Source organism: Hyperolius riggenbachi, chromosome 11 (assembly GCF_040937935.1).
Source record: "Hyperolius riggenbachi isolate aHypRig1 chromosome 11, aHypRig1.pri, whole genome shotgun sequence".
In the NCBI taxonomy this organism is placed as follows: Eukaryota; Metazoa; Chordata; class Amphibia; order Anura; family Hyperoliidae; genus Hyperolius; species Hyperolius riggenbachi.
The window spans coordinates 125678382-125705281 of NC_090656.1; the positions used below are offsets into that span (position 1 = coordinate 125678382).

General features: G+C 45.2%; 1 protein-coding gene across 5 annotated transcripts in view; it reads left to right on the plus strand.

The window, feature by feature from the left end:
* The window catches only part of CHID1 (chitinase domain containing 1), an 896926-nt gene that overhangs the window by 415604 nt on the left and 454422 nt on the right, over positions 1 to 26900 (plus strand). For 4 of the 5 annotated variants that reach the window (XM_068261168.1, XM_068261169.1, XM_068261166.1 and 1 more), the window contains one exon: positions 5733 to 5888. In XM_068261168.1, the coding sequence (XP_068117269.1) occupies positions 5733 to 5888 (156 nt within the window). Of the gene's footprint in view, positions 1 to 5732; positions 5889 to 5976; positions 6668 to 26900 lie in introns of those variants that run through there. The other variant, XM_068261170.1, reaches the window with a different exon arrangement.

The window sequence follows — 26900 nt, forward strand, 5'->3', positions numbered from 1 at the left end:
AAGTCTGATTGGTCCTTTCAATTAATTTTAATTTTGTTACAGTGTGCAGTAACTTCAAAACACTTGCAAAATCGCTCAGTGCAGGTTTTGATGAGCGATTACGCCAGGGATTACATACTTAACATTAAAGTGCTAACGCTCCCAAAATTCTGCATGTCCTGCGTTTGCGATTTTCGGAATCGCAATTGCTCCAGTGGAAGTTGCCCCATCCATTTACATTAGCTGAGCGTTTTTACAAAATGCTAGTGTTTTCAAACGCTCAAAAAATCGCTCTTGTGGGTTCCAGCCCTGAAAGAGAAAACCAGAGCTCTGAGTCCAGCCAAGGAAGAGACCACCTGGGCAAGTTTTTCTGCCAGTGGGTGATTACACACAGGTGTGCTGTTTAGGTCAGCAGGTCTGAGAGAGGCAGAGCTCTATTGTGATCAGTCAGTCACTCAAGGCTCATAGGAAATGAGCTCTGCACTGGTTGCAATCCTGAAAATCAACTGTAAGTAGCCTTGTTTTACTTAACTTTAACGTTATGTTAGTCAGACAGACACTAGAAAGTGTAATACATAGCAGCTATATGACTGATGTTTATTTTGTATTTTGTTAATCGCTTTGGCCAACTTACAAATAAATGGTAGTCAGCAGCCTGATTATTACAACTGCCCCAGCATGCCTGTTTCTGTCACACTGTTTCCTGGTGAGTGTGTGCAGTGCACAAGAGTAATGGCCAGTTCACACTGACATGAAAACAGTGGAAGTAAGTGAACTGGATCCTAATGGATGTGAACAGATCCCATTTTAATCAATACGATCTGTTCGGATTTCTCCGTTTCAACAGATATGCTCAACACGTTCAGCCGAACAGGGCGCAAGTTTGGGGTGGCTGTGATAAATGCGGATCGATGAATGAGTTGATGCAAGGTTATGCAAATTCTGTATGCAAATATATGTAGCTTGAAATAGATCAATAAAATTTGGCACTAGTATGGTTGTGGTGACCCAGATGGTTACCTCATAGGGAAAAGTTCTTGGTGCAAGTTTACTTGCAGTGAGCCAGCAAGAAAAAGTATCACATTTTTCTTGCGTTCGTATGGTGTTTTGTTGTTTGGGGGGCTTTCGTTTTGATGGCAGATCTGATGTTGGGGGGGGGAGGGGTTGTTTTGTTTTTTTGTGTGTAATGTGGGATTTGTGTTTCAATAGCAATGCAAAAAGAATTGCATAAAAATGACTTAGTCTGTATGCAAAAATTGTGCATGTTTTTAAAGTTAGATTAATTTTCTTGTAAAATATCTTCATTGGTATCCACAGAAAAAAAATTGTAAAATGAAAATACATGTACATTCAAAAATCACAAAAAATGTGCACGCAAGTTCCTACAAAAAATTCCCCAAAAATGTGCAAAAGTGTGTGTGTGTGTGTGTGTGCTCATTTAGTATGTGGAGAGCTCATTTAGGGCCTGTCTCTTTCTGCACAGGAAAGCAGAGAACCAGTGGCATAGCTAGAGATTATGGGGCCCCCATAGCAAACTTTCATGGGGCCATCAGATGTAGGTACTCTTGAGTAATGCCGCCTGCCCCAACCCTATGGATACGGGTGCAATGGGCAATTTACATTCTCATGCTATCTTCACTGCGATAGTGCATGGGCACTGAAACAAAAGTGAGAGGGAGGAGGAACATAAAGTTAATAGTGAAAACATCATAGTGAAAACATCAAGTATTACTCCAGGTCCCCATAGCAGCTGCTAAGGATATTGCTATGGCCCTGCTGAGAACCAATGTTAATCAGTGGGCTAGTTCACACTTGAATGCATTTTACACATGCAAAAAACAATTTACAACAATGCAAAACTGTAAGACAACTCATGAAGAAAGACTAACTGAAGACAGGCCCTTAGGCTGGGTTCACACATACTGTACGCCAGAAGAAAAATGTGTTCAGTTCCAGTCCTGACCAACTTTCAGTTTTCATCTGTTTTACAGGACAGGAACGAACAAAACCGTTAACCGCACACCACAGCATCCCCGCCTAATAGACCGCCGCATCTCTGGCGTGGTAGTCCTTACCAAGTTGTCAGAGAGCACTCAGAACCAGTTTGTATAGCTGAGACTTGCACTCCAGTGGACGAGCCTGACTTAACGTGACTGCTCTGGCAGGTTCAGATTGGCTACTTCAGTGACTGCTGCAGGCTGTATTGATTAATGTGGCATCTGTGCAGACTCTTGGAGATAATGTTGGCAAGAGTGGGTATGGGGAGGCCTGACAAATCAGGTGCCTGGTCACTTATGTCACTGTCCGTTATGATGCACCACACAATGCATTACCACATTTAGCAGTGCAAAAAACAGCGAATTTACCGCACAGTTTGCAGTGTATCAATTCACTATGGTGGTTACCGCATGGAAAATTAAAATTACTGTTTTTTGCAGTTAATATGGTAGTTATTGTCCATTCACAACGTTTTTTTTATTGCATTTGGTAAAGCAAGAGAAAAGTTTGGTACTTTAGACCAGTGTTCCAAAACCCTGTCCTCAAGGCCCAACAACAGCGCATGCTTTGTGGAAATCCACAGAGGTAGGTAATCAGCTCTGCTGAGACAGTAATTACCTCACCTGTGCATGTTTGTGGTTTCCTGCAAAACATACTGTTGGTGGGCCTTAAGGTCAGGGTTAGGGAACTATTCTTTAAACCAGCCAGAAGCTGACAATAACTGGCAAACAGACATGCAGTAATATTAACAAACAAAGGAGATAGCCAATAGGGGGATCCACCCTTTCTTAGGGCCAGTGCACACCAAAAACCGCTAGCTAAAAGCAAACGCTTAGCGCTTTGTGAAGTGATATTTTTTTAAGGCGATTCTAGGTATGTGCCTAGCGTTTTTCAGAGCATTTTGGTGAAGCGTTAATATTTTGTTACAGTAGAGCTGTAACAGAATAGCTTCTGTAACAAAAACGCTTGGAAAATCGCTCTGATTTAGTGCTTTTCAGAGCGATTTTCCACTTTCCTATACGTAACATTGAGGATGAATCGCCTCAGAAATCAGCAAAAATGCTGCAGCCCCCGAGTTTGCATTTGGGGAAAAAATGAATCGCTCTGGTGTGCACCATCCCTTTGAAATATATTAGCCAAGCGCTTTTCAAGGAGCAGCGTTTTTAGAAACGCTCAGAACCGCTCTTGGTGTGCACCAGCCCTGACTACTTGCTCTATTGGATCTGATGTACTGCGTGGCATGTATTTTGCTCTCTCTCCCCCACAACTTCTGTGTACTTCTCGCTGGTCTTTCCTGGCCCCTCCACCAGGGCCGGTTCAAGTTACAAGTGGGTCCTAGGGCAAAATTAGCCTGGGGGCCCCCCAACAGACACCCCCCTCTGACCAAAAAGCGTCATTGGGGCCCTTTGTTGCAGCCAAATTTCCCTCCTGTGCACCTGAGCTGGCTTCTGACCCTCCCCCAATCACCTCCCAACTTAACTGTGCTCCCTGGGGCCCTGCAGAGTCTATGTCCGTGTAGTTCCTCATCCCCCCACCAGCACAGATGACACTACTCTGCCAAAGACTGTGCAGCGGCGCCATTAAGATGGGGGAGGGACACCTTGGGGGCCCCTACAGGCTCTGGGGCCCTGGGGCAATTGCCTATTTTTTCCTATGGTAGCTCCGGCCCTGCCCTCCACATATGTGCTCCTTGTGTTTCTCTCTCATTCACCATCCTGCCCTCTGGGACCGCACCACACTGTTACCGGATAAATAGCTCCACTAAATAGAACTTGTCCATGGTGGTCTTTCAAGGCCATTTCAGCCTATACTCTAGCATGTGTACAAGTGTCCGCCGAGCTTGTTCAAAGATCTCTACATTACAGCACCCTTCAAGCCTATTTTTCTCCCCTTTACCACATCTGGCAGCAGCTGATTTCTGTCCTCCCCTCCCCATAGCACCAGTGTCATGATATGACATGAGGACTGTCCATAAACAGGGATCAGACATGGAATCCAATGATGAACACTTTATTCTGAAGCATTTGTAAGCAAAATTACATTTGCAGAGTAGCACACAGCTTTCACCTAGCTGTCTCACACCAAACTGACTGTCTCTCCCTCTCTACCAGACAATAAATTAGGATTGTCCACAAACACACCCTTAAATGTAATCCAAGTGATAAGGACAAGGCCAGTCTGCTAACACACAACAGAACAATAGTATATCCCCCACCTGACTCCAGTAAAGGTGCCCATACATTAGAACGAATATGGGCAGATTCGACCAAGAGACAAAGTTATCTCTAATCAAATCTGATTAAAGCTAAATTTGTCTCTAATTGAATCTGCCCATACACTACAGGCCGATTCCCGTCCAATTTCAGCATGAAATCATCAGGGAATCTGCTGAGCCGCTGCGTCCCCCTCGCCGCTGCCCCCAAAATGTATAAATGTATGTTGTGTAGTGCATTTATACATTACCTGTCCTGTAGCAGCTCGCCGGGCCCATCCATCCATCTCGCCGGGTAAGCCGCATACACGCTAGCGGCGCATAGCGGCTGACGTCAGCCGCTCTGCGCCTTAGTGACGTCAGACATAGCGCCGCCGGCATTTATGCGGAACCCGGCGAGATGGACGGAAACCGCGTGGAGGCGGACACCGGACAGGTAATGTATAAATGCACTACATTACATACATTTATACATTGCGGCGGCAGCGGTGGGGGTTTCGTTGTCTCATCGCTCGTTCGCAATTCAGCCGCAGCGCACCCGACCAACCAACCTCAGCCCGACATTTTCCAAAATGCGCGATCGACTGTGCGGCCAATTTCTGTCCCGAAATTGGTCGCTTTGTCGGTCGGGCATGCACTTGGCAGCACCAATTTTCATCCAATTCGATTATAATAATCGAATTGGATTGTCAATTGGTTGGTTGGTCGTTTACTGTATGGCCTCTTTACAAAATCAATGCAGAGTCAAATCACAGCAAACAAACAATGCAGGAACAAAATAAATTAAACAAAAAATACAGTTATTACATATCATACATCACAATCAGTATATGTAACTCTAGTATACGAGTGATGCATCTGTACAGCACTTTTTTCCCACAGTGCTGCACAACAGGACTGAGTACGATCCCGACTGGTGATACTAATAATGTGTGGGTGTGTATGCAGTTTAAGATGCAGAATTTTATGGAATAATAAAGAATTATTGTTCTCCTCAGATTTTTTTTCCAGCCGATTGGAATGAAAAAGTAGCCAGGAGGGGTGCAAGGGGGGAATGCCAGGCAGGAACAACACTGCTTACAGCGTAGGATGAGGAGTAGAGATGGCCATGGCCCGAACAGTTCGCAAGCGAACAGGCCATGGGGAATGACCTTGGGGTCATTTCCGCGTTCGTCATATTATGCATTACTGCACAACCACTTTCCCGGCGGCTGTGCGACCTTGATAGCGTACCCGCAGCCCGGAGTGCTCTGCATATGCACGGTCAAGGATGTGTGACCGCCAGGAAAGGGTCTGTGCAGTAATGTGTAATATGACAAGCGCAGAAATGACCCCAGGGGTCATTCCCCATGGCCTATTCTCTTGCTAACGGTTCGGGCCATCTGTAATGAGGAGATGAGCCAATGACAGTCAGGTGCTCACCAAAATTAGCCGGGTGGGGCACCCAGCTAAAAGAGCCTGGGGAGAACACTGAACTACAATTCCTTGGTAGACTGATTGTATTGCGCATCACTTGGAAATACCATTTTCTGTTTCATCCTAGGCCAGGACCTAATTCCCCCATTTCCTGGGTGCAGGCATGTGTTCAGATTCTGGACCCTGAAGCTAAGTGGAGAAAGAAGATTCTGCTTGGGCTGCATTTCTATGGGATGGATTACTCCGCCCTCGGGGCCTCTGGCGAACACATTCTGGGAAGCAGGTAGGAGAAGCCAAACCGTTTCATCCATCAGCAGCGTGAATATTTGGCAGGCTTTTCAATGAACCACATTCTGTTTGTGTCTTTTTAGTGCGACTTGCTGAATCATTTCATATTGTGTACTCGGGCTTGCTCTGGATTTCAGATTTGGTTCAAACACCGTTATAATGAAGCCTGGCACTGCCATGTTTTTACTGCTTCTGAGAGGTTAAACAAAACAGTCGGCCCTATCTCCTCGCATAGATACATTCAATCTCCTTTAAAGTAATTGTTTTACTTATTTGTATCTCCTAACAAATCAACGTTGCTTTGAATAGAATTTCAAGTAGCGTTTCTTGGTTATCTCCTTGAAAAATTGTCGCTTGAGAATGGCTCTGTAAACGAGGCAGCGGATCTACACTTTGTTTTGCAGTGCTAGTAAGCTTAGCAGCCTTCTCCATTTGTTTTCAGGAATTGCCCATCAGCGCGGTCATTATAAATTGTAACATAAACTGATAATCCGCAATACACACTGTATACACATAGTAAGTGCTCCCCCAGCGCTCGCTAAAATCCCGCTATAAACCTAACAACCTCTTCTATACGTATAGCCTTTTATAAATAGTGTGTCTGGATGCCGAGGATGTTCCGTACGGAAGCCTGTAGCTATTGATAAAGCATTTTCCCTGTTTTATTTTCCTTCCTCAGCTGCCACATTATTAATGCTTCCAATAATACTGCAAAGTATGTGTGCAGATGTAGCCGGCTTTATTTCGGATAATACATTGAGATTTTGTGGGGAATTTTCTGATCTGCCTTGTCCAAGTCCTAATTAAAGGAAAACTGTAATGAAATGAATTTGGAGCATGACTTTTGTTTTGTTTTTGTTTTTTTTTTCTTTTTAGAAAATGTTGTTGCCTTGGTGTTGTACTGATCTTTTTGTTTAAATGAAACCTTTAATGACTAAAAAAAATTACCTGTGGCATCTGCCAGCCCCCTGCAGCCTTGCTGTGCCCGCGCTGTCTCTGAACGATCCCGGGGTCCCCTGCTGTGGCTAAGTTTTATTATGGCAAGTTGACGGCCAGAGCGCCCTGGCCGTGCGTGTGTTTGTTCGCGCACCCCTTGCCGGGAGCATCCTGTGCAGGACTCTCCCGGCGACGGGAGTGCGAACAAGGACACGTGCGGCCAGGGCCACACAGGTGCAATGGCAGTCAACTTGCAAGTCAGCGGGGGACCGGAGGAACGTTCAGAGATGTTCAGGCACAGTGAGGCTACAGGGGGCTGGCAGAAGCCCCAGGTAATTGAAACTTATTTTTTTTGTCATTCCAGGTTATTTTACTTTAAAGGGTTATTTTACTGAAATTCAAAATATATATATAACATACCATTACTGTGCAAGTAATTTTGTAGCTAAGTGCCTTTAAAACATACCTGAAAAAAAAAAATAAATAAAACTACCGTTGAACTTACCTCAATAGATGGAAGGTTCTAGATAGTCCAGAGGCTTCCATCATCTTTTTACCCTCCGGGGTAAATGCGCTGTGACCCTTTCAAAATACTCCTGTAAGGCTTGGTGGTGTATTCTCCACAGTCAGCATGCAACGCATGAGCTGACGTGGAGGAGGTACACACACTAGCACAAGGAAACAGGCTATCCCTAGTATAGTGGAGGGGAGGACTGACTCCAAAAGGAGATTGTGGCGCACAGAGCCGGTGCAGATCCGACAGCCACAAACAATACTTTTGCGATAACGTCTCAGCGCAAGGTAGCGCTGAGCGCATAAACCAGAACTGAGGAGATCAGGACAGGTAGACAGAATGAACGCTTGCTAGCTAGCCGCTACTTAGTGACAGCAAGCGTCCACAACAAGACAGACTGGAATGAGGCAGCCAATGCGTTTGCAGCGATGGCGTGCCTCACAAGGACAGGACAGGATAGTCAGGAAATAGCAGGATCAAGATAGATGAACGTAACACAGACAAAAATACAATAAGTATGTTTTCCTAGCGTATTACAATTACAGCTATCAATTAAACTATTTGTAACGTCTGACTAACATATGTATATATCGGCAATGAACCGATATGACATAAGCAGGAACACTGACTTAGACTGGAGCAATACAGGGAACAGGACTCAGAAGGATTCGCTATCTCTTCGCAGAGATGAACGCAATCCACAAATGGTAACAGAACAGGATTCAGAAGGATTCGTTATCTCTTTGCAGAGATGAACGCAATCCACAAACAGAAACAGGAGCAGGGTAACTACCTCAGCACGGGTGATCACGGTTCGCGCAAACTACCAAAACGTGCTGGAAAACTGACTAACTGAACACAGGATATAAACAGTTCGTGTACGTATATATCAGCGACACTGATGTATCAACGTAACACGAATACAAGGAAAATAATAAACGTGCTGGTATGCATATATATTGGCAATGAACCAATATATGATGCAAAGACCAGCAAAGTATCTTTAGAACAAGAAACACGATCTGGGGCTGAAGCGACAGCAAGGCAGGCTTAAACTGAAGCTATGAAAACCCGAGGAGTCCTGCAGGAAGCAGATCTTTATACTGAGGTCATCCAATGGGAGCAGACATGCAGATTCCCACACAGGTTGAATGATAATCAGTCACAAGCTGACAGCAGGGAAAGGCAGACGAAGCTATGCAGCTTGCATGGAAAGAGATCAGAACTGCCTGAGCTGCAGCACTACTACTTCCAGCAATACCGGCTGCAGCAGCGATCATGACAACTCCCCTTTGTGTATGCGTACAGCCCACGCAGCAGCACAGACCTGCTCATGCAGGGCTTTTTCCTCTGTGTACAAGTCACAAGTCACTTAATGCTACTGTGCAGGTGTGAACCTACTGGCTCCTGTGCAATGCAGCCGTGCTCGTACACAGAGGGGTAGACAGGCAATGACATCACTGTTATTTACAACTGTTTGTGGATAGCTTACAATGGCTAGATTGGAGGGCCACTAGATTACAGTGGCTTGATCTCTGTATGTAGACACCCTAGGTAGAAAATGTTTTTTTTTTTTATTCACTTCAGTAAGGTTTTAGTGCATAACTGTAGTTACACACATTCATACAGTTATTTAATTCACACCTTCTAAAGTCAGAAAAAATGCAAAAAGCAGGACAAGGTCAGCATTGCTCTACATCTCTAACCACCTCCCATCCCTTTTTAACCACTTCACCACTGAGGGGTTTTACCCCCTGACCACCAGAGCAATTTTCACCTTTCAGCGCTCCTTCCATTCATTCGTCTATAACGTTATTATTACTTATCCCAATGAAATGAACTATATCTTGTTTTTTTCGCCACCAATTAGGCTTTCTTTAGGTGGGACATTATGCCAAGAATTATTTTATTCTAAATGTGTTTTAATGGGGAAATAGGAAAAAATGTGGGAAAAAATTATTATTTTTCAGTTTTCGGCCATTATAGTTTTTAAATAAAGCATGCTACTGTAATTAAAACCCATGAAATGTATTAACCCATTTGTCCCGGTTATAAAACCATTTAAATTATGTCCCTATCACAATGTTTGGCGACAATATTTTATTTGGAAATAAAGGTGCATTTTTTTCAGTTTTGCATCCATCCCTAATTACAAGCCCGCAGTTTATAAAGTAACAGTGTTATACCATCTTGACATAAATATTTAAAAAGTTCAGTCCCTAAGGTAACTATTTATGTTTTTTTTTATTGTATTTTTTTTTTTAAATTACAAAAAAAAAATAAAAATTGGGGAGTGTGGGAGGTAATGAGTTAATTTATTGTGTAAATGTAATGTTTGTATATGTAAAATGCTTTTAGGGTGTAGTTTACTATTTGGCCACAAGATGGCCACAGAGTGTTTGTTTACATGCGACCTGTAAGCGTCCAGAAGGACGCTTACAGGAAGCAGTAGGAGGCTGGGAGACTCACAATGATCTCGCTGTTTCTGAAAGAAGCAGCAGATCATTGCGGGGGCTTAGATCAACGAACGGGAATGGATTTTCCCGTTCATTGATCTCCGGGCGAGCGGGCGGCGGCGTGCACGAGCGGCGGGTGCGCGCGCACGAGCGGCGGGAGCGCGGACAGCGGCGGTAGCGCGGAAGGTACGGATTTCTCCGTCCCTGGTTTTTTAGGGGGGAAAAAAGGGATGGAGAAATCCGTACGCGTGGGGGTAAAGTGGTTAACATGGGTAGTATGTAGTATGTTCCTCCTGTTGCTAGGAATAAACACACTGTTTTCAGTGGTCCTACCTCCCTTTCACACACAAGTATCTGTTGTCTGCTTTTGCAGTCATTTGTCTACTATGCAGACGATAAATATTAAACTTCTCCCACATCTGCCATTTTTTTTTTTTTAAACACAGGACACTACCAAACTTGTGCATGCACTGATTATCTCACGTCTAGAGTACTACAACTCTCTGCTCTGTGGCTCACCAGTAGTGTTGATCGAAACAGTGCTCGACACTATTCGTTATTCCCCGAATAATGGGCGGTTCGAGTCGAATACAGCCGAACACCGCATGGTGTTCGTGACGATGTTTGGCCACGCTGCTCGAACTCCTCCCCCCTACTGTGATTGGCCGAGCGTGCACCGAACTTGGCCGAGCAGTCACCCGAACGCGCGGCTTGCGTTCTCATTGGCCGAGCGGGTCACGTGGTTTGGGACTATAAATACCCGAACGCGCGTTATCGACGCCATTTGCTTTGGGGTTTAGCTTTGGGTAGGTAGGAGGGAGCGTCAGCGTAGCGCACTTCCAGCCAGGCCAGCCACAGGTCCCTGGCCCCCAGCCTCACTGCTGACAGTAGCACCCACAGGGCCTCTGCCTCACACAGCACTGCTGCAGCCACAGAGGACAGAGCCTCTGCCTCACCGCTGACAGCAGCACCCAGCCACCCACAGAGCCCCTGCCTCACCACTGCCAGCCAGGCCAGCCACAGGGCCCTATCCTCACCGCTGACCGCACCCACAGGGCCTCTGACTCACCACTACCAGCAGGCACTGCCAGCAGCAGTGTTACACCAAAAGACAGTACTTTCACTGGCAGGTGGGATCAGTTGTCTTCCAAAAAACACACTGTATTGCAAATAATTTTGTCTTAGTGTTGCACCAAAAGACAGTACTGTCAGTGGCAGGTGGGATCAGTTGTCTCCAAAAAAACACACTGTATTGCATTAATTTTGTCTTAGTGTTGCACCAAAAGACAGTACTTTGAGTGGCAGCTGGGATCAGGTGTGTCTCTAAAATAAACACACTTTCTTGCAAATAATTTTGTCTTAGTGTTGAACCAAAAGACAGTACTTTCAGTGTCAGCTGGGATCAGTTGTGCCCATAAAAAACACACTTTATTCGATTTTACTCTTGCTTAGTGTTATATAAAAAATCAGTACGTGATTAGTGTGTTTAGTGCAGGCAGGCAGGTTCAGAGTGCTCACTTGTATTCAGCTAGCCAGTCATACACTGCAGTGGCAGTCTGACTGTCTGTAATTAGTAGCTGAAGTTACATAGTTACATAGTTATTTTGGTTAAAAAAAGACATACGTCCATCGAGTTCAACCAGTATAAAGTACAACACCAGCCTGCTCCCTCACATATCCCTGTTGATCCAGAGGAAGGTGAAAAAACCCTTACAAGGCATGGTCCAATTAGCCCCTAATGGGAAAAATTCCTTCCCGACTCCAGATGGCAATCAGATAAAATCCCTGGATCAACATCACTAGGTAATGCCTAATGATGTTGATCCAGGGATTTTATCTGATTGCCATCTGGAGTCGGGAAGGAATTTTTCCCTTTAGGGGCTAATTGGACCATGCCTTGTAAGGTTTTTTTCGCCTTCCTCTGGATCAACAGAGATATGTGAGGGAGCAGGCTGGTGTTGTACTTTATACTGGTTGAACTCGATGGACGTATGTCTTTTTTTCAACCAAAATAACTATGTAACTATGTAACTTCAGCTACTACTTACAGACAGTCAGACTGCCACTGCAGTTCGTTCACCACGTTTCGTGAGCCCATTATGAGTTCCTCACAGACCTCCACTGTGAGCAGTACTAACAGCAGCAACAGCCAACGCCCCACGCAAGTTATAACATCCACCCTAGCAGCCAGTGGTCAGCAGCAGCCCTCCCTGGACGAGAGCGTTGTGTCCCTCGATCCGGCACCAGGGCGATTGAGGGCTGCCGTTGAGGAGATGATGGGGTCTGATGTGGTGGAGGAGGATGGAGTCGGGCCAGCATCCCAAGTTAATGTTGAGGATGATGAGGGGTCTGTGTCTGGGGATGTTGGGGTGTCAGAGGTGGTGGGGGGGGGGGGGGTCAAGAGAAGAGTTCTATGATGATGATGATGATGATGATGGGCACCATCTGTATGTGCCTCAGCCCCCGGAAAACATGTTGTATCGTGTGTTTAGGTACTAAAATCTGCGTTCCCACTGCCCGGGTCCACGGATGCATATAATTTTTGGGCAGCACTATCAAGCACCTACCTCTCTGGCTCCTTCTCCTCCACCGCCTCTCCAAACTCTACCTCATCTGGCAGCACTAACTCAGCAATAGGTGCATGGAAGCGGTGCAGCACAGCTGTTGCCATACGTCAGCAGTCCTTATTAAAGCTGATCTGCCTTGGAGATAAGCAGCACACAGGTTCTGAAATTTGGAAGGGAATACAGGAACAGACCCAGCTGTGGCTGGCACCGCTGGATCTGGCTTGAACCAGGCCTGGTTGTGTGTGATAATGGGAGCAATCTCATTAGCGCGTTACAGTTGGCAAAGCTGAGACACATCCCTTGCCTGGCCCACGTTCTGAACCTAGTGGTTCAGCGGTTCCTGAAGACATACCCAGACGTGGCGGATCTTCTGCAGAAGGTGTGACAAGTGTCTAAGCATTTTTCGCAAATCCAGTACCGCTGCAGAGGATGGTCAAGGACTACATGTCAGATGGTGTAGCCGTGTTGAACGATCAGTCAGTCCTCTTTAATCATTGGGTCTTTAACCTCCTGAGCGGTATGGACGAGCTCAGCTCGTCCATCACCGCCGGAGGCTGCCGCTCAGGCCCTGCTGGGCCGATTTTTATCAAATAAAGTGCAGCACACGCAGCCGGCACTTTGCCAGCCGCGTGTGCTGCCTGATCGCCGCCGCTCTGCGGCGATTCGCCGCGAGCAGCGGCGAAAGAGGGCCCCCCTAGCCGCCTGAGCCCTGCGCAGCCGGAACAAAAAGTTCCGGCCAGCGCTAAGGGCTGGATCGGAGGCGGCTGACGTCAGGACGTCGGCTGACGTCCATGACGTCACTCCGCTCGTCGCCATGGCGACGATCTAAGCAAAACAAGGAAGGCCGCTCATTGCGGCCTTCCTTGTTTATTATGGGCGCCGGAGGCGATCGGAAGAACGCCTCCGGAGCGCCCTCTAGTGGGCTTTCATGCAGCCAACTTTCAGTTGGCTGCATGAAATAGTTTTTTTTTAATTAAAAAAAAACCCTCCCGCAGCCTCCCTGGCGATCTCAATAGAACGCCGAGGAGGTTAAGCAAGACACCTGGCACGAACTGGCAATGTACGTAATAGAGGTGCTGGCTTGCCCTGCCGCCAGCGTTATGTCCGAACGTTGTTTCAGTGCTGCCGGAGGCATCGTTACAGATAGGCTTATCCGCCTGTCCACAGCAAATGCAGACCGTCTGACACAAATACAAATGAATAAATCGTGGATTGGAACCGACTTCGCAACACACCCCGACCAAGCACCATGAACATCTGTGCTGGGTTAGCGTTGCCGGTCCCAGATAGGAATAGGAGTGCTTTTCAGGAATATCTCCTTTGTATAATATTTATCAATGCATGGCGGCAAAATGCATTGGTTTAAAGTGAACCTGAGGAGAATTAGCTGGAGGTTGCCGTATTTATTTTCTTTTAAACTATACCAGTTACCTGGCAGCCATAATGATCTATTTGGACGCAGTGGTGTGTGAATTAAACCAGAAAGAAGTATGCAGGTAATCTTGTCAGGTCGGACATTATTGTCAGAAACGCCTGATCTGCTGCATGCTTGTTCAGGGTCTGTGCCTGAACATATTAGAGGCAGAGGATCTGCAGAACAACCAGGCAACTGGTGTTGCTTAAACGGAAATAAATATGGCAGCCTCCATGTCACTCTCACCTCGGGTTCACTTAAGCCTGCATTTTGTCCTCATGTAAGGTCTGGGTTGTGTCACAAAGCGTGGCCTTGTTCTCCTGTACCTCCTCTTCCATCCTGTGTGCTGGGTTAACATTGCCGGTCCTATTGGTAGGACTGCTTTTCAGGAATATCTCATTTCTATTATATATATCGATGCATGGTGACAAAATGCATTGCTTTAAGCATGCATTTTGTCCTTATGCCAGGCCTGGGTTGTGTCACATAGCGTGGCCTTACTCTCCTGTACCCCTTCCATCCTGTGTGCTGGGCTAGCGTTGCCGGTCCCATTGGTACTACGACAGCTTTTCACGATCTCATTTACCCCCCACCCTATTTCCAAGCCATTTTGCAGAAGTTTCCCTCATTTTTTGTGGTTTTCCAGAATATTCAGGTCCCTTTTGACTTCCATTATGTTCGGGATTCGGCACGAATATGCCGAATATCTGGACCATGTTCGGCCGAACAGAACTCGAATATCTGGATGTTCGATCAACACTACTTACCATCTGTTTGGCCCCCCCTACAGTCCACCATGGACTCTGCTGCATGACTCATCTCTCCTCTTCCTTCTCCAGCCCTGTCTCACTGCATCAGTCTATTCACTGGCTGCCAGTTACACAGAGGATACAAGTCAAGATCCTGACTTTTGCTTACAGAGCCCCTTACAACCTAGATAATTTATATAACCTTGTTGGTTACCATCCTAACATGCAATTGCCGTTCTTCCAAGAATTTTATCCTGCCTTTCTCTCTGGTCACCTCTTCTCACTCCCGCTTACAAGACTTTTCTGGATCCTCTTCCCTCTTCTGGAAAATCCTCCCTCAAAGCATCCGCCACTTAACCTTTTCGGATCAACCTATTTCTGCGCGCGGCTCTGAGTGCCGAGCGCCGTAACTGGACGCCCCATAGCAGCAATGTTATGCTGCACGGGGCGCGCAGCGGTAATTCAGGGCTCTGGCGGCTGCCAGACCCCGAATTACATCTCCCTCCGAGTTGCGACAACTCAGAGGGGGAATAGTATTTAACGCTGCCTCGGTGTTTTGTGGCAGCGGTGAAAGCCTTCACTCAGCTCTCACCGCCCCGAACTGAGCGGCGTTGAAATGACATGCACCCCCCTTTTTAGGCCCAACCTGAAAACGTAACTCTTCAGGGAAGCATATTCTCCACATGTTACACTGACCACCATTTTTACCATCTCATACACAGCTTCCCTTCACCTACTGTCCTATTCCTTATACGTTAGACTGTCAGGCCTGTTAGCCAGTGCTCTCTTTCCCCTTCTGTCTCTCAATGCTGTGTATTATGCACATTTGTCTTCCACCCCTCGTACAAATCAGTGGTTGATTTGTTAATTGCATAAGCTGTAATCCACCATTGTCTTGTACTGATAACATATGTGTTGCTTACTTTGCATTTTTATTCCTTGTATTCTTTTGTATAGTGCTACGGAAGATGCTGGCAGTATATAATATAATAATAATAATTGATAAAAATTATTATTATTATTATTAGATGTTTAAAACCTAGCTAATGGCATAAAAATAATCATCATGGCTAGTGCTGACTGGCTCAGTACTGCCCTGCAACTGTTACTTGCTCCACCCCTATTTTCCATATTGTCGGGTACTTAAAACCTCCCCTGCTGTCTAACATAGGTCTATTGGACCTGAACTTTGGGAAGTTGGAGGAAATACCATGGTTTTGCAATAAGGGAAGAGGGGCACCTGGCAAGAAAATAAGTCATGCATACTTTACTGTATGGAAACTTAAACTGAAGCATAGGTAGAACATTCGAGAAACTATTTTAGAATAAACTGTAGTAGGAGTTAATTAATGTTTTAATACAGTAGATAAGGAAAATGTTTCTTAAAATGAGTGCCGTGTCTTTATATACCGTGAGAAACTCTTTGCTCTGAGGTTTCTGCTCCACCTATTAAGAGAATTCTGCTCCTTGTGAATGTCTACTCCTTGCATTGGGCCATTCATTACAGGAAGCGGAACCCAGAATAATGTGACCCAAATTCCACGTAGACTTTTAAGGTACTTGCTCAGATGATATTTTACTGTAATTCACTGTGTAGCATTTAACTATCATTATGTTTTGATTGATGGCTGAAGATAGATATTGGCAAACAATGAAAGGAGAGAGAACGCACAGTTTCATATACAATGACAAACATCCATTGCTTAGATAAGTAAAGAACTGATTATGATTAAAATTTTAGGACATTAAATATAAATAAGGTAACAGAAGCTTAACTGTATCATTCAGCGGAACAGCATTTCTTTGCATACATTGGAAATGAAATTGAATTGGGGAATATTAATTATTAAAAGTATAGTAATACCAATGTAAAATGTGAAATATTTCCATTTGTGTAGCAGGGTTTTTTTACTTTTGCATTGACATGTCAAAGTGTATTACCATGTCTGTGGAGGCTACAATTTATGTAGATCATGTTCTATCCATAGAATAAGTAGTTTAGACTGGCTTCCTTGTTGTCTCTGAGAAGAAATATTATCCCTCGACTATAATTACGTGGAATTATTCTGTGATCCTGTACAACAAAAAATGCATACTATATAGTTACATAAACCGTTCAACAGTAAAAAAAAAAACATATAAGAAAAGGGAACCTGCTGTTTTGAGCTTACCGCCTATATACTAGGGATGAAAGGATAACAACAACAGAAAGTAGAGGAGGTGACAAGGTGGTAGCATGTGCTTTGGTTGGATTGTTCTCAGAAAGACTCGCTGCTTGCCTGAAGAGTTTTCAAGTTGGGCCTAAAAAATGGTAATTTTGGTTCATTCCTCAAAAGATTGTGGAAAGAAAGACATTTGAGAGAGCTTGTTTGTACGAATGAGAAGAGGTGTCTTTAAAGTGAAAGGAGAATATTGTTATTAGAAAAAGGAGTGCATATAGTTTGGCGTATGGAGTTAAAGGGAACTGAGCATCATTGTAACTTCCAGGGCAGCTCAATCGCAAAATGCATGCTAAAAATGTGGCTCATTTTTTAAAAAACCTTTCATTTTACCTTATCTTTTTTACATTTAAGGGTTAATTATAGGCAGAATCCTTCTACTTCCTGTACTTCCGTCCGGCAAGCCACAGAAGATGGAAGGCAGATAAGGACTTGCCTAATGACACTTCATTGCCCACAAGCTTAGATAAAACAAACCCATTAAGCATCAGGCCCGTTTCCAGGCCCGTGTGGACAGTGCGATGGGCGGAGCGGCAGGTGGATAGGGCAGGGGAGAGCGGGCGGGCATAGCGCTACACCTCACCTTCCTCGATCCAGGCTTCCTCAATCCCCTTCCTCACAGGCATCTGTTGTGTTTATAACAGCGCCCCCTGCGATGATGTAACCGCATGTCATGACAGGGGGCACTGTTATCAACATCGCAACAGACGCCTGGGAGGAAAGAGATTTGAAGAATGGTGCATCGCGAAAGGTGAGTTGTACTGCTATTCCATGCCCCGCTCTCCCCCCTAGCACATGCCTGGCTATACTGCTAACTCCTATGCCTGGCTATACTGCTAGCTCCTATGCCTGGCTATACTGGGAGCACCTATGCCTGGCTATACTGGGAGCACCTATGCCTGGCTATACTGGGAGCACCTATGCCTGGCTATACTAGGAGCACCTATGCCTGGCTATACTGGGAGCACCTATGCCTGGCTATACTGGGAGCACCTATGCCTGGCTATACTGGGAGCACCTATGCCTGGCTATACTGGGAGCACCTATGCCTGGCTATACTGGGAGCACCTATGCCTGGCTATACTGGGAGCACCTATGCCTGGCTATACTGGGAGCACCTATGCCTGGCTATACTGGGAGCACCTATGCCTGGCTATACTGGGAGCACCTATGCCTGGCTATACTGGGAGCACCTATGCCTGGCTATACTGGGAGCACCTATGCCTGGCTATACTGGGAGCACCTATGCCTGGCTATACTGGGAGCACCTGTGCCTGGCTATACTACTAGCTCCTATGCCTGGCTATACTGGGAGCACCTATGCCTGGCTATACTGGGAGCACCTATGCCTGGCTATACTGGGAGCACCTATGCCCGGCTATACTGGGAGCACCTATGCCTGGCTATATTGTGGAAACACATATGCCTGGCTAGCCTGGAAGCACCTAGGCCTGGCTATACCTGGAGCACCTATGCCTGGCTATACTGGCAGCACCTATGCCTGGCTATACTGGCAGCACCTATGCCTGGCTATACTGGTAGCACCTATGTCTGGCTATACTGGCAGCACCTATGCCTGGCTATACTGGCAGCACCTATGCCTGGCTATACTGGCAGCACCTATGCCTGGCTATACTGGCAGCACCTATGCCTGGCTATACTGGCAGCACCTATGCCTGGCTATACTGGCAGCACCTATGCCTGGCTATACTGGCAGCACCTATGCCTGGCTATACTGGCAGCACCTATGCCTGGCTATACTGGCAGCACCTATGCCTGGCTATACTGGCAGCACCTATGCCTGGCTATACTGGCAGCACCTATGCCTGGCTATACTGGCAGCACCTATGCCTGGCTATACTGGCAGCACCTATGCCTGGCTATACTGGCAGCACCTATGCCTGGCTATACTGGCAGCACCTATGCCTGACTATACTGGCAGCACCTATGCCTGGCTATACTTGGGAGCGCCTATGCCTGGCTATACTTGGGAGCTCCTATGCCTGGCTATACTGGCAGCACCTATGCCTGGCTATACTGGCAGCACCTATGCCTGGCTATACTGGCAGCACCTATGCCTGCCTATACTGGCAGCACCTATGCCTGGCTATACTTGGGAGCACCTATGCCTGGCTATACTTGGGAGCTCCTATGCCTGGCTATACTGGCAGCACCTATGCCTGACTATACTGGGAGCACCTATGCCTGACTATACTGGCAGCACCTATGCCTGACTATTCTGGCAGCACCTATGTCTGACTATACTGGGAGCACCTATGCCTGACTATACTGGCAGCACCTATGTCTGACTATACTGGGAGCACCTATGCCTGACTATACTGGCAGCACCTATGCCTGGCTATACTGGCAGCACCTATGCCTGGCTATACTGGCAGCACCTATGCCTGGCTATACTGGCAGCACCTATGCCTGGCTATACTGGCAGCACCTATGCCTGGCTATACTTGGGAGCGCCTATGCCTGGCTATACTTGGGAGCTCCTATGCCTGGCTATACTGGCAGCACCTATGCCTGGCTATACTGGCAGCACCTATGCCTGACTATACTTGGAGCACCTATGCCCGACTATACTGGCAGCACCTATGCCTGACTATACTGGCAGCACCTATGCCTGACTATACTGGCAGCACCTATGCCTGACTATACTGGCAGCACCTATGCCTGACTATACTGGGAGCACCTATGCCTGACTATACTGGGAGCACCTATGCCTGACTATACTGGCAGCACCTATGTCTGACTATACTGGGAGCACCTATGCCTGACTATACTGGCAGCACCTATGCCTGGCTATACTGGCAGCACCTATGCCTGGCTATACTGGCAGCACCTATGCCTGGCTATACTGGCAGCACCTATGCCTGGCTATACTGGCAGCACCTATGCCTACCTTCCTATATTCCAGGCACTTATAACTGGCTCTGCGGATGGGGGGGGGGCTATTTTTACACCCTCGCCCTGGGTGAAATTTAGCCTAGAAACTGCCCTGTCAAGCATTAGGGAGGGGGATGAGTGGGAAGACTGTGCTTCAAACAGATAACATTAGTCACACTTGATGAATTTCACACCAACCCTGGATAATGGCAGTGAAAAGGGAAGGGGGGGGGGGTTAACTTCTCAAACATGGCAGCCTTTTCAGCTATTTGAACCCAGGGGCTGCTAAGATCTCTTTAAATGCAGTTATGTCCGATGGAGCTAGACTTGTAAGTGAGGATTAGAATCTAGAATTGTGTTCTTTGTGAGATGAGTAGCCAGGCAAGTGACTGACAGAATGGTGAAGCATTAGGGATCTATGAGGGGCGGTGAATGACCTGTTCTTCAGATTTCATTATGACCTGGGAGTAGAGCTGTTGGTTAGAAAGTAGGTAATGGGGTCATAGAATGTTGCAATAATCAAGTTGGGAAGGAATGAGGGCATACAGTATACAAGTAGTATAATGGAGTGACATGTTCTGTTTTTAAATGAAGTACATAAATGACTCATTATTTCTTCCTTTACATCATCTGTACTAAAGAAGTAACTCCTATTAATGACAATGCTTATCCTTAACTATTTCCAGCCCATGCTACTTGAAATCTATGTCGTGTCTGTGACCGCTTATTTCTGACAGGATTTAGATTTCAACATCTCCACCATGTGTTCTTGCCGCTACCTCCGATCACGCCACTCTGCACCTGCCGCAGCTCACTTGCCCTACCATCTCTATTACGGTAGAGGTCTGTGAGCCGGACTGGGGATTTCATTGGCTCCTGACCCCGTCATCACTGTGAGCCGATCTCATTGGCTCACATTAATCATAGGGTCAGGAGCCAATGAAATTGGCTCCTGACCAGCTTGCAGAGCTCTGCCATGCGGCGATTCGTCGGGAAGCCCCGGTTATTGGTCCTTAAGGGGACAGAAACTGCCAGTTCTAAAATGGTTAAACGCAAATCCAAGTATAAAGGGGCAAAAGGGATGAGACTGGCACTCAATCGACTGGGAACAGCAGCTGGAATCTGATTACCATTCAACCGTGCTCGCACTTCATAGACACATTGATTTCCCCAAAGTAGAACAGCAGCAGATCCGGCACAGTTTGCATTGAATCAATATTCTTTTATTCCAGCAGGAACATGCAAAACAATAGGAGTAGAAAAGTGGTCGGCCTAACAGCCGTTTCACGGGTTCCCCCGCTTCTTCAGAGGCACAAAAGATGTTCTACTTTGGTTAAACGCAAATGTTTGCAAAGTTGACTATATCATTTTTTAATTTTTGTTATTTCACTAGGACTTTCTTGCAAAAAAAAAAAAAATTAAACGTGCATATTAAAACATACGTTTCACATTAAAGTTTAAAGAATAACATACTAGTCCTCAAGCATTATATTTTACTATTTAAGGGACCAAACGAATAACAGTCTGTCTACAAAATATTTATTCACGCCACATATTTCAGACATATTTCCATTACTTCCCAGGCCAATCAAGGTTGTTGCATAGAAAAGATTCTAGTTTTTGACCATCCTTCCCCGTTAGCTTTGTATTTAGATATAGAATCCTGCAAGTGTGATACTAGTAATCCATTAGCTTGGGGACCAGCACCATGCATCAATAATATAGTAAATGGTATAATACTCATTTAAACATTTTAGAATGTGCTATAAAGAGGGGGGGGGGCGCAATAAACATTGTAGCAAAATAGAAAAGAGAAAGGGTCCCCCCCCCAAATTACAGAAAGCACCAGACTAATAATCAAAATATAATACTTTATTTTTCCAAAAATCATCCAAAATGCATAAGAACAATTAAAAAGGTCACTACAATATGACCACCAGGGTCTCTCAACCAAACAGTTACTTATAATACATTATAATACTGGGAATAAACCTCTGGAAAGAAAAGTAAAAAGGACCTCTTAGTTAGCTAATAAATATATCCAAATGGCAGTGGAAACCAAACAAGCAGTGGATAATCTTTTGTATTAAAACTGCATAAACATCATATATAAACAGCAAAAGTTTGCATTGACAAAAAAGTGCAGAGTGCAAAATGAAGTGAGGGGTAAAGGAGATAGGTGTAAGGTGCTGAGTGGAAATGGATAAGATCCAGAAGGAATAGTGTAACTCACGTAGTTATGTGAAGAGGTCCAGAGATCCGGCGAGGCCAGAGGGAGGAGGAGAGGCGCCTGGGAAGACAGCCTTAGTATACCACGCGGGCTCGACCCGCTTCAGAGGAGGCGTCACTTACAGTACGTAGTAGAAATCTGACAGAAGCGACAGGTTTTGGACTACTCCATCTCTTCATAGGGAATTCTTGGAGATTTATTTATTTTCAAAAGCACTTAGTGAATGGCAGTTGCTCTGTCCAACTGCCAAAAAACTGTGTAGGGAGCAGGGAAGCTGGCCAGCATCATTGTTTGAATCCTTTTTAGGGAATATCTTTATAAAGAATAAAAGCCTTGCTGAGAATCCGCTATGGAGAGATGGACTAGTCCAAAACCTGTCGCTTCTGTCAGATTTCTACTACCTACTGTAAGTGACAGCATTATAGGAGAAAAGTAATTTATGGCTCATTTTACTCTGGAAGAAACATACTTCTTATTTGTCTGTTTAAACGTATTTTAAATTGTACAATTTTTCGCCATAGTGCCCCTTTAAGTTACTGGTACAACAAGGATTTTATAATTTAATGTAACTAAAAATGAGAAGCTACTGTATGTGTGTTAAAGGGCCTGGTAACTTGAATACAGTTTCTAAATGTTTCAAATGGGGAATTTGTACTTCTTTTGCTTTATCTATGTGAAATAGAGATGGGCCTCTGGCACATCCAGTACTCTCTTTGCTGACTGGAAGGCTGAACTATACATATGACTATCTCTGCATATACAACCAAGATAGCAAATATTTGTAAATCTCTTGTAGTATACACAGAAGAACTGAAATGTAACTTTAGGGGTTCATTCAGCCAATCATGCTGAACGCGATGGACATATGACCAAACTATGTAACTGTCAGTGTTAGTTTCACCATCAGTTTTCTAACAGAAAATATATTGCTATACTGCTTATAAAACTTGTCATCGTACTCTATGGCAATGCTGGGGACAATTTGTTAGCGCATTATATAACCAAAAAATTAAAACCATTACAGGTAGCATTTCAAGGATGAGAAACCCCCTCTGTGTCAAAGTTATGTAGAATTTTTACCAGGGGAAGAGACCATGTAGAGCAATTACATTGGAGCTGCAAGACATCTAATGATCAAAGTGTCAAAATTTGTGTATGTTAAGAGTTAACAGTCTCAGTTGACCTAGCCCTAGTGATCTCTCCTCACAGTCTGTTGATATTTAGCTTTTCCAGCAAGCTGGAGGAAGTCTGTGTAGGATGAGGTGAAAAATGTGATTGTCAGAGGCCACTTGTGGTGATTGGAATCAAGTAAATTGTACATGATTCTGCTTCATCCCATCTGCTTTTCCACAAAAGTGGTGCCAAAGAGTGTACCCTCCAGAAGTAGGTACTGGTGTTTCCAGACAGTGTTTCTATTTTAAGCATTTACAGATGATGATCAGGTTTCTGTATAGCTTTGCTGGGTTTAGAATAGCTAATTATTTCTTTTTTGCATGCTTTTTTTTATGGGTGAAAGCTTTGTTTTAAAATGTTATGTTTTTCCAGGAAGTTGCTTATTTCATATCATTTGCATATAATAATAATTCAGAATTACCTAGTACATTGCACAAATATATTCTCTCGGCTCTCAGTAACACATCAATATCAGTGGATTTAACCAATTTTGCTGCAGTATTGTCATGACGTTAATCAATGCTTGATGTGGGGTTGACCTGATTACTCTGCTGCTCTGTTGATGAAAATAAATTGATACTTTTGTTCAGATTCTAGGTCCGTAGTGTGTTTCCTTGACAGTATGATTACCCCCACCTTCTTTGTCTAATCAGCCTTGCCTTTTAGCTGAATGGATTTTACAAGGTAAATTACAAGACAGTAACTAGAGAGTGACACTCTTCTTCAATGAATTGATGTACAGGTTGAGAGAATCTATTTTAAAGCATTGACTCTGTTGCTCTGCTTTCAGTGAAAAATAGCACGCTTTATAATAGCCCTAATTTATGAAAATTAAAGACCAAATGGATAAGCTTCTAGAAGTCTCTTGAGAATAGCTCTTCTTTTCATCAGTTTTAACTGTGTTTCTCAAAGCAGACAATAGATGGAGCATGCCTTGTTGCATTGGACAGTATAATGGCAATGATATTGTAATGGATTGTTGTTCACATCAGCTTGTTCGCAGCGTGGTGTGACGGAATCCATTGAAGTCGTGTGAGGCATGCTGTGCGGTACCAGACATGTACAGTAGCAGTGGAACATACTTTCTATTAGTGATAATCATAATCTGCTAATTTTCACAGTTACATGCATATGTAATTTCTATGGAAAAGTGGTATGGGCGCTCCTCAGATATTTCACACCCTGGGTGGATCGCTATACAAATGGGGATAGCAATTCCCCTAAAGTTTGAGCTGAAGTTAAAATGTCTGTACAGCGCTCACTCCCCGTAGTTTATTCACAGCCTAGGTTTCCACACAGTTCCACTGTATACAACTGTCTCTAGTCTTTGGTATCAATAAACACTCTCACAGATGTTCAGAGGCTGATTTATCACAGATCAGCTGAAACGCATTCTGGGATGGACTCCACTCCTGTGTTCCTCCCTCTAATGCCTCGAGTCTGGCTCCACTTGTACCAGATGTATGGGCTGACTTATTACGGACCAGCACACAATCACATGGGTGTCACAACTCGAGCTGTTCCACCAGCAGTCCTCCAACAATGTTAGCATCTCGCCTCAAAAACACATACCGCGTGGCCTCAAGCGGTAGACAGGAAGACGCTTTCAGAGCGCTGGTAGCTGGTCCCTGCGAGGTCAGCTACGAATCTGGTGAGCGGTTAAGGGTTTTTTTATGTGGTCTGGTGGAAGCCCTAGCATGGGAGCACAGGGTGTTGAGTGCCCACCGTGGGGTGCACTCATTTGTGCACGAGGATTGCAATAGAGGAACAGAGTGCTGTGACAAATTCACGCTATGTGCTTTGCATCCTTCTTTGTTTTGAGGAAACTTTTTGAGGCGAGGTGCTGACACTGTTGGAGTTTAAAAAACATTTTTCTTTGTATTTTTAAAATCAGTTTGGCACAAAATTATGTAAAAAATTAAGCGAAACTGCAAAATTATGGTTCCGGATTACGTTTACAAACAAAATTTATTAGGATTTTTCCCATATCGCATTATGATTTTGCATGGTAATTGCAAATTATGATGCAAAATTACGATTATGGGAAATTTGTGCTCATGACTACTTTCTATGTACTGTATGCGTCACCGTATGTGTTGCACCGCCCATGTTGCATTGCTCCTCTGTTGTACACAACGGTCCAGTGTGAATCTACCTTGCTGTAATCACTGTGCACAAATGACTAGCTGTTTACTCTGTTTCACCCTTTACTCATGGAATGGAATTTTATCTCTCCTCTGCAAATACACATATAAGAAATAATCATTTATCTATGAACAACGTTAGATAAACACCATGCAATTTCCCGTCAGATTGACTGTACCAACTAATACATTTCTAACATGTCCGATCTGCTTGTGATCGATAATGGGATTGTTTTTCTGATCACTACTGCACAAAACTGTTATTTATTGAGAGCATATCGGACTTGTCAGAAACAGTATGCCCAGGATTTAAGGCCGTGCAGCCAGCGGCACCCACCGGCACTCACACTTCCCCTCCATGCTGTACACGATAAGTATCATCTCAATACTTTATGCAGTGCAAAGGATAAACTTTTTTTGCATGTCAGCATCTCGCCTCAAAAACACATACCGCGTGGCCTCAAGCGGTAGACAGGAAGACGCTTTCAGAGCGCTGTTAGCTGGTCCCTGCGAGATACTTGTGGATCTTGGTGTATGCAGCAATAAACCACTGCCAGTAGTGCCAAGCCGTTTCATCGTCTTCACTGTTGCTGCATCGAATTGCTTTGGCTTTGAGCACACTGACAAGCTGCACGTTTCAGCCCGAGTCACCCTCTCCACATCTTTTACCTCTGAGTGCCAACCCAACGTTCGTTGTTATGCCCAGGATTTACCAAGCTGCTGTAAATAGTACATCATTGTGATACGCAAGCCCCTTCACCGCGGCAAGGTAACGATCACGAAGGGGAATTGACACATGTACATGCCTTTTGTTTTGTTGCTACAGCTGCAGTGCAGCCAGAAAAATAGGCAGGCATGTACATACACCAGAAAAAAATTCAGGAATCCACCTGGAGTCCTGGTGGTCCCTGTTGGTGGTGGCGGAGAAGGCAGTCAAGTGGCCTGCAGGCAGAGATGCTGTGTGGGGAGCGACTTAGTCTTGGGGCAGGCAGTCACACGGCGTGCAGGCAGAGATGCGGTTTGTAAGGACTGACTTAGTCTTCGGGCAGGCCTGAGCGTGCTTTGCAGACCAGGCATCCATGGTCAGATGGACCCTTGACCCAACGCTGTGTGCCAGAGATGTCACCACTTGCCTTTCAACATCACGGTACAGTTTAGCGATCGCCTTTTTTGAGAAATAATTGCGGCCTGGTATCTTCCACTGCTGTGTGTGGCTCTGCTTTTGTGTGCTGCTTTTCCTCAGGTGGTCATCCCATTGCAGTTTGTGCTTTGTAATCATGTGCCTTTGTAAGGTAGTTGTCCCTACGTGGGTCTTGGTCTTTCCACGGCTCAGTTTTCGGTGGCAGAGAGTGCAGATGGCATTGCTCTAATCTGAGGCAGACATACAAAAATTTCCACACCACTGAGCCCTGGGGTGATGGCACTTTGGTGGTGGCGGCCGACTGAGTGTTAAGTAAGGTGCCAGAATCAGAGCAGGAGGAGGAAGATATGTCACGCTTCGGTACGGAAGCTGAGGAAGATGAGGTGTTCTGTGTTAAATAGTCATCAACTACGTCTTGACAATATTAGCGGTTGATGGCACGTGCCTTCTTCTAAACACTGTACTTTGGTCGAGGGCCACACGAAATCCTGACAACGTGACCTCAAGCAGACCTGCCAGGTGGCCTGCCTCTGGCTCGGCCTTTTGTTTTGTCCATATTAGGGGGGATG